At 39.9% G+C, this 12,304-nt stretch overlaps 1 protein-coding gene across 2 annotated transcripts; it reads right to left on the reverse strand.

Annotated features, from left to right (window-relative positions):
* Window positions 1–1,509: 1,509 nt before the first annotated feature.
* On the reverse strand, window positions 1,510–12,034 carry LOC122664473 (protein LATE ELONGATED HYPOCOTYL-like). 2 transcript variants are annotated; one of them, XM_043860302.1, is made up of 8 exons: window positions 11,992–12,034; window positions 11,834–11,859; window positions 11,387–11,566; window positions 11,121–11,232; window positions 10,728–10,789; window positions 3,683–3,907; window positions 2,124–3,596; window positions 1,510–2,038 (listed from the first exon to the last, which is right to left on the reverse strand). In XM_043860302.1, the coding sequence occupies exons 3-8, from the start codon at window positions 11,423–11,425 to the stop codon at window positions 1,628–1,630; spliced, it is 2,322 nt and encodes a 773-aa protein (XP_043716237.1). In that variant the 5' UTR covers window positions 11,426–11,566; window positions 11,834–11,859; window positions 11,992–12,034; the 3' UTR covers window positions 1,510–1,627. The 2 variants fall into 2 exon arrangements, with proteins under 2 accessions (XP_043716237.1, XP_043716236.1); XM_043860301.1 differs by having other exon boundaries at window positions 11,705–11,859.
* Window positions 12,035–12,304: the final 270 nt, after the last annotated feature.

A 12,304-nucleotide genomic window follows, 5' to 3' on the forward strand; every position in this document is an offset into this window, starting at 1 on the left:
AGATTAAAAAAAAAGGAAACAATCTTTGAAGAAGCGCCTGATCTCAGTGATACAATGAGTAGGAAGCTCTTTTGGGTCATCTGCTCATATTACAATGATTTTATCACCTTCTCACCCTGTCTCACAGTCCTCAAATGAAAGACAAGGTTTTTGATTTGCCACATAATATCAATTCAATCATACTTGATCGATCATGGGCCTGATTTACCAGGAAGAACTGGTTCCTGTACTAAATATGATTTAGGAAGAATCGTTACTGATCCTCTTCATTGGTTGATCACTACCACAAACCATAATGATATTTTGGGTTTGAGAACCATCTCCCATCTCCCATCTCCCATCTCAGCCCACTAGCCCCAAACCTTCCTTAACAAAGCATTGTCATGAGCGAATAACTGGAACTTTAACAGTCAAAACATGATATGACTGAGCCTGAAGAAGGCTTGAAACTACAAGAAGAAGGGTCAGACGTATATAATAACTGAACAGAGTCCCACCCCCAACAGGGGAAAAAAATGCATGAGTTAATAATGTTCCATAACTGGTATTGACTTCAGCAGGCTTCTTCTGTTTCTCAGTGTGCAGAAGGAGAGTTCATTGTTGTATATGATCGTGCAGAATTTAACAAATCAACTACGCAGTATGAATGGAATTGTTTACTTATTGTCACATGGCAAGAAGTGGTTTGCACAGAACGGAATGCCGTACTCATCAATTTCAGGTGGTGAGGAGATACCAGATGTTATGGAAATAATATTTCAATCAGCAAGGCTCTTGCCGCTGGAAGATGTGATGCCATGAGTGTGCCATTCTACATGATGCGTCTTTTATTGTGGATGAAGCAATGGCACTGCCATTGAATACACCATTTTAGCTGAGAATCCGGAGATACATTATCAGCCTGAAAACCCATCAGACTAACTCCCAAACGCCACAACTTTCTCTCAACCAAATGAGAAGGCGCATCTAACTGGTCTAATATTATCTAGCAGCAGTTGGGCTAGGAGAGTTAAATACCATCCGTTACTCAATGCTGCAATGTTGGTCCTCCTAAATGGGGCACACTCCGGAGTTTAGAAATGTCAAATAAGCTTTGGCAACCTCTTTAACTTTTTTTCCCTTGCTTTTTTGGTTACTTGGGAAAAGGATTTGTGGCAACTCACCACATAAAGGGATGATGTTGCCATTCCAACCATTGTAGTACATCATCCCAACCATTGTAGATAATATATATAGTACGACTGATACTGTTAGCACTGTACCACTCCCCCAACCCAAAAAGGGGGTGGGAGGGGGGGGGGGGGAGGGAGAGACACTTTTAGCATACCTCAGCTATACTATTCCTTCCATGCTTATTCATTTCGAAAAAACAAACTGAGCAGAAACTTAGCCGAAGACAGAGGAAGGTGTGGCAACATGCATGTGGACCACAAGTAGCTCTTACTCTCATATTTTGAATGGAGTCCCTCTCCCTGCGTTTGCACAATAAAATGCATAAAGTACAAACAATGACACAACGAGTTTCGTTTATTTCACAACTTTAATTTAAACGAGGAAAAGAACGGAGAAAACCAAGAATGACATGCAATGAGCAAAGGTTTCCTTTGCTGTGTGATAGCATGCATTATCAAGTTGAAGCTTCCCCTCCCAAACATATCCTCTTAGGACCTTTCTGTTCTCCTTGGCCACTACCACTTGCCAGCTTGTCTTCCTTGGCTTCAAGTGAACACCTTTTGTATGGTTTAAATCCAGCTCGACGACCTTTCAGCCTTGCATGCCCAAGCTCCGTCATCAGCAATCCCACCTCAGGATTGTTACTGCTTCTCAGTGATTCATATTTCTCCACTCCTGGATGATCTAGACAAGTACTCCATGTCTTACTACTCAGATCTACCTGCAATGTGTCCTCTTTGCCTTTCTCATTTCCTTCTTTGGAACTTGACCTTGGATGCTCATTGCTCCTCGGATCATAATGGTGAGGTGAAAAGCTCTGTGGCAGTACTTCTCTAGAGAAAAGTGCTTGAAAGGCAAGCCGACCCTGACAAAATTTAAAATCATTTTGAGTGTAATATTCAAGACGATACAAATCAGAAATCTGTGTCCAGAAAGAACTGTCCAATTACCTCTTCTGAGACCTCCTTCCAGGACTCATTCATGTTACTGGTACTTCTATTGCGACGATTATTTGGCTCAACAGATGCAGGGCTTAAATCAATTTCTTTCAACTCTTCCTCACCTTTCTCATTCTTCTCTATTGCATCTGTCTCTACTTCACTGCTGGAAGCTGTGTTGGAGCCACATGAGGAGCGGTCAACCTGTTTTTTTGCATCAGCCTTGTTGGACTCATGGAACCCAGGATCCTGCACAGGCTTCTGCATATGATCTTTCAGTTCACTGCTGTTTGACCTAGTACCTCCACTCTCAGAATTTGATGATGAGGCAGGTGGAGACTTGGATGCTGAGTCTTTTTTCACAGCCTCAGAGAATTCAGGATCCAGTTGTTGATCTTCCCAAGGTGGATCCTGAGAAGTGTTGTCCTTTTTATCTTTATTGACTACTGTGGGTTGACCAGTATCTGTTGATCGAATTTCAGTGGGTAGTGAAGAAACACAATTAAAACCAGTGTGAAGAGGAGGGCACAACGGCAACAGTCCATGGGCTGCCCACCATGCAGATGCAGCTGCAACAGTAGCAGCAGCAACTGCTTCCATACTAGGAGGTGGACTAATCTGTCTTAATGGAATCCCTCCGAGAGTACCAGATGAAGAATCTACCCAAGCTTCCATATTCGTGCAGGGCCAGAATGAAGCAGCCAGGCTTGCTGCAGCATGGGCGGCTGGGTTTTGCAGCAGAGTAGATACAAGAAGACTTGAAAAAGTAGCAGAAAAGTTGAGAAAGGATCCGTAAGTTTCTTGATTGTTGCACAATGGGGTGAAGGGGGGAAGAAAAGTTGGCAAGGGTTGGTGAACAGAAGGCCTTGACATGTTACTGTGGTGTTCACTACTTGCAGAAGTGGTTGGCTTTGTGAACAGGTTTGGGTTTCCATGAGCTCCCCCAACTTGGTGCATGATGGGTGTAGGGTATGTCATATCAGGGCCCAGAGTTTGCATGCATGTTCCTGAGATACCATCCACAAATTGCAAAGGAACATGTCTTGGGAAATTCTGATTTGTTTGCATTTCCTCTGTGGAGAACAGGCCAAGCATTTCTGGCTTGTTTGGTTCATCTGTTATTGCTTCTTGGACCTGTTCATCATGGGAACTTGGACTGGATTTCTCCAAGTTCAGGGTTTCAATGACACCATTATTCATTTCTGTATAGTCGGCATCGGTTCTGTCCAATTTCTTACTCACTTTGGTTTTGACGGTGAGATGGGATTCATCAGTTGTACCCTGGTCATTTATATCTTTTATTGAGGGTACGAACTCCTTGAAGTGAGATGAACTTTCAAGTGCAAAAGATTCTGGTATGCAGTTTTTGCTTACAGAAGAGTAGGAAGTGCAGGGAACTTCATGGAAAAGAGTGAGGACTTCCGAGCAGTTGTCCTGATTCAGAGTTTCTTTTGCCCTAGCAGATTTCTCATAATGAGCAGGTTTCTGATGGTGCAACAGAAAAAGAATTAGAAATAAAAGAAGGAAACTTGGAGCATAAACAGAATAGACTTAAAGGATAAGATACATACCTCATGTGGTGGGCCATTCTCCAAGTCCAGTGGTTGTTTACCAGCATGCAGATGCGAAGCTGGTGTCAACAGTTTTCCATCATTGACAAGAGAAGACTGAGGAGCCCCTGTGCTGGTCTTTCGAGGATATGGATTGCTTGGTTTCCTTTTAGGACGTGCAGGAGGTATCTCTATGTCAAGAGCTTGTCCAAGTGGTATGCCTTTGATAAGAGACACTTTTTCCAACTGAAATAAAATTATCATTTGTTAGAACAGGAAGCTTGGATTCAATTATGCAAGGGTGTTTAGTTCAAAAAGCAGCAAATCAGAAATCTGTCAAGATTCGCATGGGACACTCTTTCGTTGGCTGATGGAATGCAGATATCTGACTCATACTAAACGGAAGTGCAAGTTCCCAGAGAGAAGAAAAACTGAAAAGTCTACACCATTAGGCATTGCCTAGTTATACTGACATGTTATAAACAAATCCAATGAATTCACAAAATCATCCCTGCAGCTGCCTCCATTCACGTTTCAGTAAATTGATATTTGAGAACTTTAGACATTCAAGTAGAATAACTCTTTCCGTGATCTACATGTAATAATTGGAAGATTAATTAGGTTACTCATGCAATAAATTGATTAGGTCATCAGTTTTTTTCTTTTTCTTTTTTACTTTTTTGTTTTTAAATTTATTATTTGTACATAGGTAAATGGCCAAATCATGTATACAACAATGCACAATTTCCAAGTAGGCTAGAAAGCCATATTTAATGCTCTGGCACATTCAATATAGATATCCAAAAAAGAAAACATTAAGTAACAAAGGAATGTAACTAGAACTTGCAGCATGAAATTAATAAACGCAAATTCAATAAAATAAGGAAAACCTAAACAAGATTGGAACATATGATGTCACTCTATATATTCAAGATTTGACTTTCAATTTTAGTAATTTATGACAATCCTAGTTTGTAGCTAATGTTGGATATGTATCCATATAATAAAGTACCCAACACATTACTTTAAAAAATAATAATAATAATTTAAAAAATCTTTAATGTAGTACTGATTTAAGGGTTAAACCAATACTGAAACAGAATTGAAACAGAGAGACAAACGACCATATTTGGGAGAAAACACATGCAACAGAATCAGATGGTCAGATCAGGATACAAGTCTGAACAAGTTCCTCTTTAAAGGGGACTGATGTTGCTGACAAGTTCAGCTTGATCCAATGGATGGATGGGATTTTATTGAGGAATCCTAGTACTACTAGACATGGGCAAAGCTGTCAAAATAGGACTCAAATCGATGATCAGCTACCGAATATTATAGACGAATAGAATATCAATAGATGCTATTAAATTCAGGTTCAACAGATCAGAGAACAGACCTAATCGATTTCCAGATTCTGGTCTTTAATGGTAATCCTACTTGAGGTTGGGCTGTGCCAAATACTCAACAGATACAGAAATTAAAAACAGAATCCGGAAGAGTACAGTATCGATAAAAGGTTTATGAAATCAGAATTGAAATCGGCACTTCAGAAAACCTTCAAATTAACAATCCTAGTGAGTAGGATTGATGAATAGCACGAACAAATCTGGACAGAATATCCAAAAATAGAATCACTGGAAAATAAACAGCAGAACAATACCTTAACAAGGATAAACAAAGAACAATGGCACCCGGGCTTCCCACCGCAAGGTGCTGATTGAGTTCACACCAATCACACCTTGATTCGCACAAGGAAGAGCAAACCATGATAGACAGCAAAGACAAAGCTTCTCGTTAATCAAAATTCGTGTACAATGCTGGACCCCCTTACAAATTTATATAGAAGACTCAAAAACAGACTCACACACAAAAAGGAAAGGCCTAACCCACTCTTTAACTAATTAGGTAACATAAATGACTAATAAAGCTAGTTTTAAGACACGGCAAAGGACTAAGGATGTAGAGGATCTACAAAAGGTATAAGTTTTTCAGAAATGAAGTTAAGAAGATTGTGGGGAAAGCAAGGGCGAAGAAATATGAAGATCTTTATAACAACTTGAGCACAAAGGAAGGGGAAAAAACTATCTATAAGATAGCGAAAGTGAGGGAAAGGAAGAGTAGAGATCTCACTTATGCTAGATGTATTAAAAGTGAAGATGGTAAAGTACTAGTAAGGGATGAGGACATTAAGAAGAGATAAGAAGGTTATTTTTGCAGCCTACTAAATGAACACACAAGTAATAGTGTTCCGAAGGACTGCATTATCCATAAAGACACCACATGTCGTAGATATATACAAAAAGTTAGGGTGTCTGAAGTAAAAGAGTCTTTAAGGAGGATGAAAGTAGGCAAGACACAAGGCCCAAATGAGATCCCAATAGAAGTGTGGAAGAGCTTACGAATCTGTGGTTTATCTTGGCTAACCAAGTTGTTTAATAAGATTATGAGCACAAAGAAAATGCCATACGAATGGAGGAGAAGCATTGTGATTCCGATTTACAAAAATAAAGGTGATATTCAGAGTTGCAATAACTATAGAGGCATAAAACTAATGAGTCATACTATGAAATTATGGGAGAGGGTTCTTGAAACCCACTTGAGAAAAGAAACTACTATTACGGAGAACCAATTTGGTTTTATGCCAGGAAGATCCATGACAGAAGTTATTTACCTAATTAGGAGACTTATGGAAAGATTTAGAGTTTGCAAGAAGAATCACAATATGGTCTTTAATTAACCTAGAAAAATCTTATGACAGAGTCCCTAGAGTGTTAATCTGGCAAGTACTAGAGAAGAGAACTGTTTCCAGTAAATATGTGGATAAAATTAAAAATATGTATGATGGTACGGTGACAAGTGTAAGACTTGTGGGGGGCCAAGGTAGTGAATTCCCAATTACAATTGGGTTACATCAAGGATTAGTTTTAAGCCTTTATTTGTATGCGCTTATTATCAGAGACATTCAAGATGAGGTTCATTGTTGTATCCTTTTTTCTGATGATATTGTTTTGATGGATGAGATAAAAGCAGGGATTAACGCCAAGTTAAAGTTATGGAGATCAACCTTGGAATCAAAAGGTTTTAAGATAAGTAGAACGAAGACGTAATATATGGTGTGTAACTTCGGTTAAATTAGGATGAATAATGAGGTGGTGAAAATTGAAGAGAGGGAGATTCCACAAAGTGATTATTTTAGGTATGTTGGCTCAATCATAAATAAAGAATAGAGGATGATGTTTCACAGGATGGATAAAGTGAAGAGGTGCATCCAGAGTGTTGTATGATCGGTGTATTCCTTTAAACTTAGAAGGAAAATATTATAGGACAGTCATACTATCAGCTATGATGAATGGTGCGGAGTGTTAGGCAATTAAGAAGCATCATATAGATAAACTCAATGTAGCGGAGATGAAGATATCGAGATGGATGAGTGGCAAAACTAGGGAGGATAAAGTAAGGAATGATCATATTAGAGCTGGTTTGGGAGTAGCTCCGATACATGATTAGCTACAAGAAAGTCGTTGAGGTGGCATGGGCATGTTCAACGGAAGCCTTTGGATGCTCCAGTACGAATGAGTGCTTTGATTCAGATTGAAGGTACTAAACAAAGCAGGGGCAGACCTACACTGACCTTAGAATAAGTGGTGAGGAAAGAGATGCATACCTTAGGCCTTGTATCAAGTATGACCTCAAATAGAGCTGATTAGAGGGTAACGAAACCAACCCCATTTAGTTGGGATAAGGCTGAGTTGTTGTTAACTAATCCCGTATGCCTAATCTCTACCCATTAAAGTGGCCCATTACAATGAAAACACATTGGATCAAAGGCCCAAAGCTTATTTCCAATAAAATAAGCCCATTTAGGTGATTTAACTTATTGGATCACAGGCAGCAGCAAACTGGCAAGGTAGATTTTGTCATTGTTGGCAACATCTGTTGTCATAATAGGGTTGAAGAGTGAGTACAGTGTCCAGGGGTACTATTGGTCATTGTTCAGCATTAGAGGCAGTGTGTGCAAAGATCAGGGGGATTTTGGTCATATTGCAGCTTGATCAGGGGCAGTATGGTCATTTCTTCAGTCATGACATACTTATGGCAGTGTCAAAGATGTTTTTATAGTCAGATATGGTGTGGCAATGAAATGACAATGTAGTGGAAGCAAGTGTATTTTGGTCTTTCTTAGGCCTGGCTGATGTGCAGGACATGTGGCAAATACTGGTTGAAGTGGCAAGGTCATAGTGGTAGGTGTCGTGCACACATGGCATGCATGGCCGTGCACAACAGAGAGCCCCCCCCGGCAGCATGCAGCCGCACTGGGCAGGGTCCCCACGCGTTGGGGTTGGATGGCTTGCTAGCAAAGGCCCCTGCGCAGGGTGACCAGCTGGCAAGGTGTTCCGGTTTTTTAGCTAAGGCATGATATGCATGCCAAGTGTTCGACTATTTAACCATGAGGAGGATGAAGACATGAAGCTCTCGGGAATTATATTTGAGCCTCTGGGTTTTTCACCAAAGACCGTGCTTCGATCAAGGCAAAAAAATGGTTTTGAAAATCGTATGCACGGAAGCCCAACGCTAAATATTCCATCGCGGGTCTAATGAGAGGTGGCGTAATCTAAAGGCAAATGGTGTCAACTACATCGGATCATGCTACTTGTCCATAACCCATGTGCACTAAAAGTCATTTAAAGATTCCTTCATTTTTTATCCCAGCCGTCTATTGCATCCTAAGATCGGACGTTTGTCATATGTTGATACCTTATAAGCCTATCATAGACCGAAATGTCAGAAGGGGTTTGTTTGTTTCAATGTTAAGCGCTTAATTAATATGCTCTTGAAGATCCTAAGAACCCTTCATTTATTGGGTGTTATTTTTCAGAGGTTACGTCAACTTTTCTAATATATATCTTCTTATTTCAAATTACCTCTAGCTCGATCCGGAAGAGCAGAATCCCCATCCGGATTCTCTCTCTCTCTCTCCTTGGTTTAGAGCACCTGAAGAAGACGGTTTTTTTTTTATGTATTCAATGATGGTCCTCATTTTTTGCTCAACTAAGGGATTGAGGTCTTGAAAAGATCATCTCCTGTACAGTATTGGATTTACTTCTTTTTTTCTTTTTTGTTTTACTCACCAGTTCTTTCTTCGGTATGGATTTTGTTAGGTTTACTTAGATGCAGAAAGAGTTGCAGGCTCAGATGGAATAACTACCTAAGGCCTGGGATCAAACGTGGAAACCTCATTGATCATGAGAAGATGATAATCCACCTTCAAGCTCTTTTGGGCTAGGTATCTCCCTATTTGTTTAGTTTTAGGCACTACCTTACCATCTCTGTGCCTTGCTTGCTTGCATATGCACCTTATTTTACCTATTGAGAGTGTCTTGTAATGCATTAGTTGTGCCCTCTCCTTACTACCATTATGTTTATACTTTTCTAAAATACAGTGGTGCGTCAGGTCGGCAGCCGACACTTTAATATATCCTGTCAATCACCTCTTTGCATGGATCCTTTTGTTTTATGATCCCTTCTCTCTTGATCTCATGTCTTTCTGTCCTCATTTTACTAGGGCGTCCCCCGTCCCCTTAAACGACATGTCATTCCGACGCCAGAATGCGGTGATAAGTAGACAAGGGCAAGTGAGAGGATGTATTTCAGCCCAGAAGAGGTAGGATTAGATTAGCTTCCTGGAACATTGGATCCTTAACGGGTAAGACCTCGGTGCAATGGTAAGGTTGCTCCATTGTGACCTAGTGGTCGTGGGTTCAAGTCGGGAAACAGTCTCTCTGTGAAATGGGAGAAAGGCTGCATACATTATGACCCTCCCCAGACCCCGTAGTTGCGGGAGCCTCGTGCATTGGGTATGTCCTTTTTTTTTTAATTGTTATAAGCCCTTGAACTGAAAATGAAGAACCATTAACAGAGAGAGAAAATCATTCTAACAAATGAGAAACATGGGGTAAAAAGCAAACAAATATGTTGTGCAGAAAAAAAGAAATCATTATAGGAAAAGAATTCTGAGATCAACTAAAAACAAATCAATGAGAAAATGCAGTCAAACTTTGCTGGCTTTTTCTTGGTTGCCAATTATTGTACATAACTAAATTAGATGCTAAAGTCATAAGCTTTAACTTGAATTTCCTAAAGATTAAAAACAATTTTGTCAACGGCCTTGCAAAGCCCCCAAGAGTGTCTTAAAGTTCTATCAGAATAGGATAACTATTAAATAAGAAAGGGACAAAAAGTTCTATCAGGAGATATTAAAATCATAAGAACACCACAAGAGAGGACTTAAATAATGAGAAATCCTGAAATGTGGCATTCTGTACTGATTCTGAAGATGAGTGGGTTTGGTCGCATCAAACAGTAATATGAATAGGGAAGGGGGATAAGGATAAAGAGAAAAGTCAAGATCTAGGTAACATGGGGAAGAATATAGGAATACGCTATAATGAATGGAGAGAACACAGGAAAGAAAGCTATTATTTGTTATTTATATATCTTTGATTTATCTCAGACACAAACTGGAACATGGAAATTCTAAATAAATTATGATGTGGAGCAAGGTAAAAAAGGTTGAAATAAAGCTTGAAACCAAGACTTGACACATTGATCCCAGGAGCTAAACTGGAACACAAACAATGAAAGGGTATGCACGCAGATTCTGTGAGTTCACAATCTTATGACATGTATTTAAATGTGATATTTATCCCGCACTCCTTTTATTTGTCCAGGATCCTCTTTGTTGTATTCAGAATTCAGATAGGTCAGTGAGCTACTGTGAGGTTGATTGCTGGAGATTTGCAAACACAAAGCTAAATACCAGTGGTTCATGTTCAATTTAATTCAGACCTTGTCTAACAGAGTTGATTGAAGCAACAACTTTGTTCCATGAATTCATCAACTGGGTACAATCTAGCAAAAACTCCTCAGAAATTCAGAACCTTTCAAGGGATGCAGGTCAAAGCAACAATTTCGGTCCACTAACTTGGTAATTAGTAAAATCTAGCTAATATGAAACAGAGAGAAAATACTCCTATATAAACATAATCATGATAGGTTATCAACAGACCTTTGAGAAGAACTTTTGTGCATGACTTCTAATCTGCACGGCAGTCTTTGTTCCAATGAACTCTGCACAACACATGAATCAAAAGAGAAGAGAAGGAACATATCTCGAAGTAAGAGAAAAATGAAGACAAACAGCATTCACTGCGTCATTCCTAGCCAAACAGAAAGCAAACAAGGATCCAAATCCGAAGCTTAAAACAACCAAAAGATAAATAAATAAATAAAACAAATGAATGAAGGAATGAGTAAGAATGATCATAGTAACCATCATTATAACACATAAACGAGCCTTCTGAAATTATACGCAGGGCCGCAGGGGTAATCTGAACTTAACTTTCAACAACACACCAAAATTAGAAGTAGAAGAGGAACATAAAGTTCAATAAAATATAACCTTCTATACGCTGCCAAGCTCGGCCATACAGCTTCAGAGCTTCTAAAAATCTGTTATGTTCCTCCTCTGTCCATCTTTCCCGTTGCTTAGTAATAGTATATGGTTTTCTGGTCTGCTCTTTGGGTGGTGGGGGGGGGGGGGGGGTGTGGGGGGGTACACAGAGACGTTAGAAAAACAGAGATTTACAGAAAAAATTAAGAACTAGTTTTCATGGTGGATGGTAAAATAAAGTGAAGTAAGTTGAAAAGGCAAGAAACGGCAATCACCCTTATAATCAGTTCTTCGCCCGAAGAATATGCATCCATTACTGGACGTTCGCAGCCTATCGCTGCTTCAAATCCTCACTAAGAAGCAGATGGTAGTCATGGAACAGTCTCCTCTGTCCATCTCTCCCGAAGTAAGTCGGGTGAATCTCGATGCCGTGAAGAAAACCTCATTACTTAATCCTACAGGTAAAAAAAAATAGAGAGCGAGAGAGAGAGAGAGGAAGAAAAGACAACGATAGGGGACCGTGTCTGCGCCTAAGAACAGCACGGACAACAAGAAAAACGACACCAATACCAATCCTTGGAGAGAAGCAAAACAAAGAAAAGAAATCCCCTTTTTTTTTTCCAATTGTTTTTTCAGAATCCACCGCTGTAGAGAAGCTTCTCTGAATTCGAAACAACTGAAACAAATCCACTAAAAGAAAATTCCTTTGTCAGAATCCTCACCAAAACGAACCGGAGAACGCCGAAACCTTAGAACGTAAAAGAAACTGAATCAGTAATAAACAAGTAGAAGAAGCCAGCATCAATCTATGAATCGATCTCCGTCTAAAAATATCAAGAAGAATCCTATATATATAGCACATAAGAATCAGAAAACTCACCTTGCAAAGCCACCATCGCAATCCGAAACGAGCGTTACTCAGAATTTGAAACCTATTCGTCGGGGAACTGAAGTGAGGTGAGCAGTAGCACAGTGAGAGAAACAGAGCAGAGAAGAAGACGAGTTTGGCGTTTCGGAGAGACCTAAAACCAGCTACACTTCCAGAGAGGGAGAGAGCAGAGGAGCGACATGCAATCTGAGCCACTATTTTTTTTTTTCCTTGTGGATTTAATTTTTGTAAGAGAAAACGAGGTTGGGGCCTAAATTTGAGGCTGGCAACGAAGGAAAGGTAACTGCGTTGGACAGAGACGGGG

Source organism: Telopea speciosissima, chromosome 6 (genome assembly GCF_018873765.1).
Source record: "Telopea speciosissima isolate NSW1024214 ecotype Mountain lineage chromosome 6, Tspe_v1, whole genome shotgun sequence".
NCBI classification, from domain to species: domain Eukaryota; kingdom Viridiplantae; phylum Streptophyta; class Magnoliopsida; order Proteales; family Proteaceae; genus Telopea; species Telopea speciosissima.

What these genes read in the sequence shown, in the direction of transcription:
- LOC122664473 (XM_043860302.1), bottom strand. Translation starts at nt 11,425, where the DNA reads ATGGATGCATATTCTTCGGGCGAAGAACTGATTATAAGG. An exon ending in AGCTTGGCAGCGTATAGAAG is followed by an intron (nt 10,790 to 11,120) that starts GTTATATTTTAT and finishes TGTGTTGTGCAG; the next exon opens with AGTTCATTGGAACAAAGACT. An exon ending in AGAATGGCCCACCACATGAG is followed by an intron (nt 3,597 to 3,682) that starts GTATGTATCTTA and finishes TTGCACCATCAG; the next exon opens with AAACCTGCTCATTATGAGAA.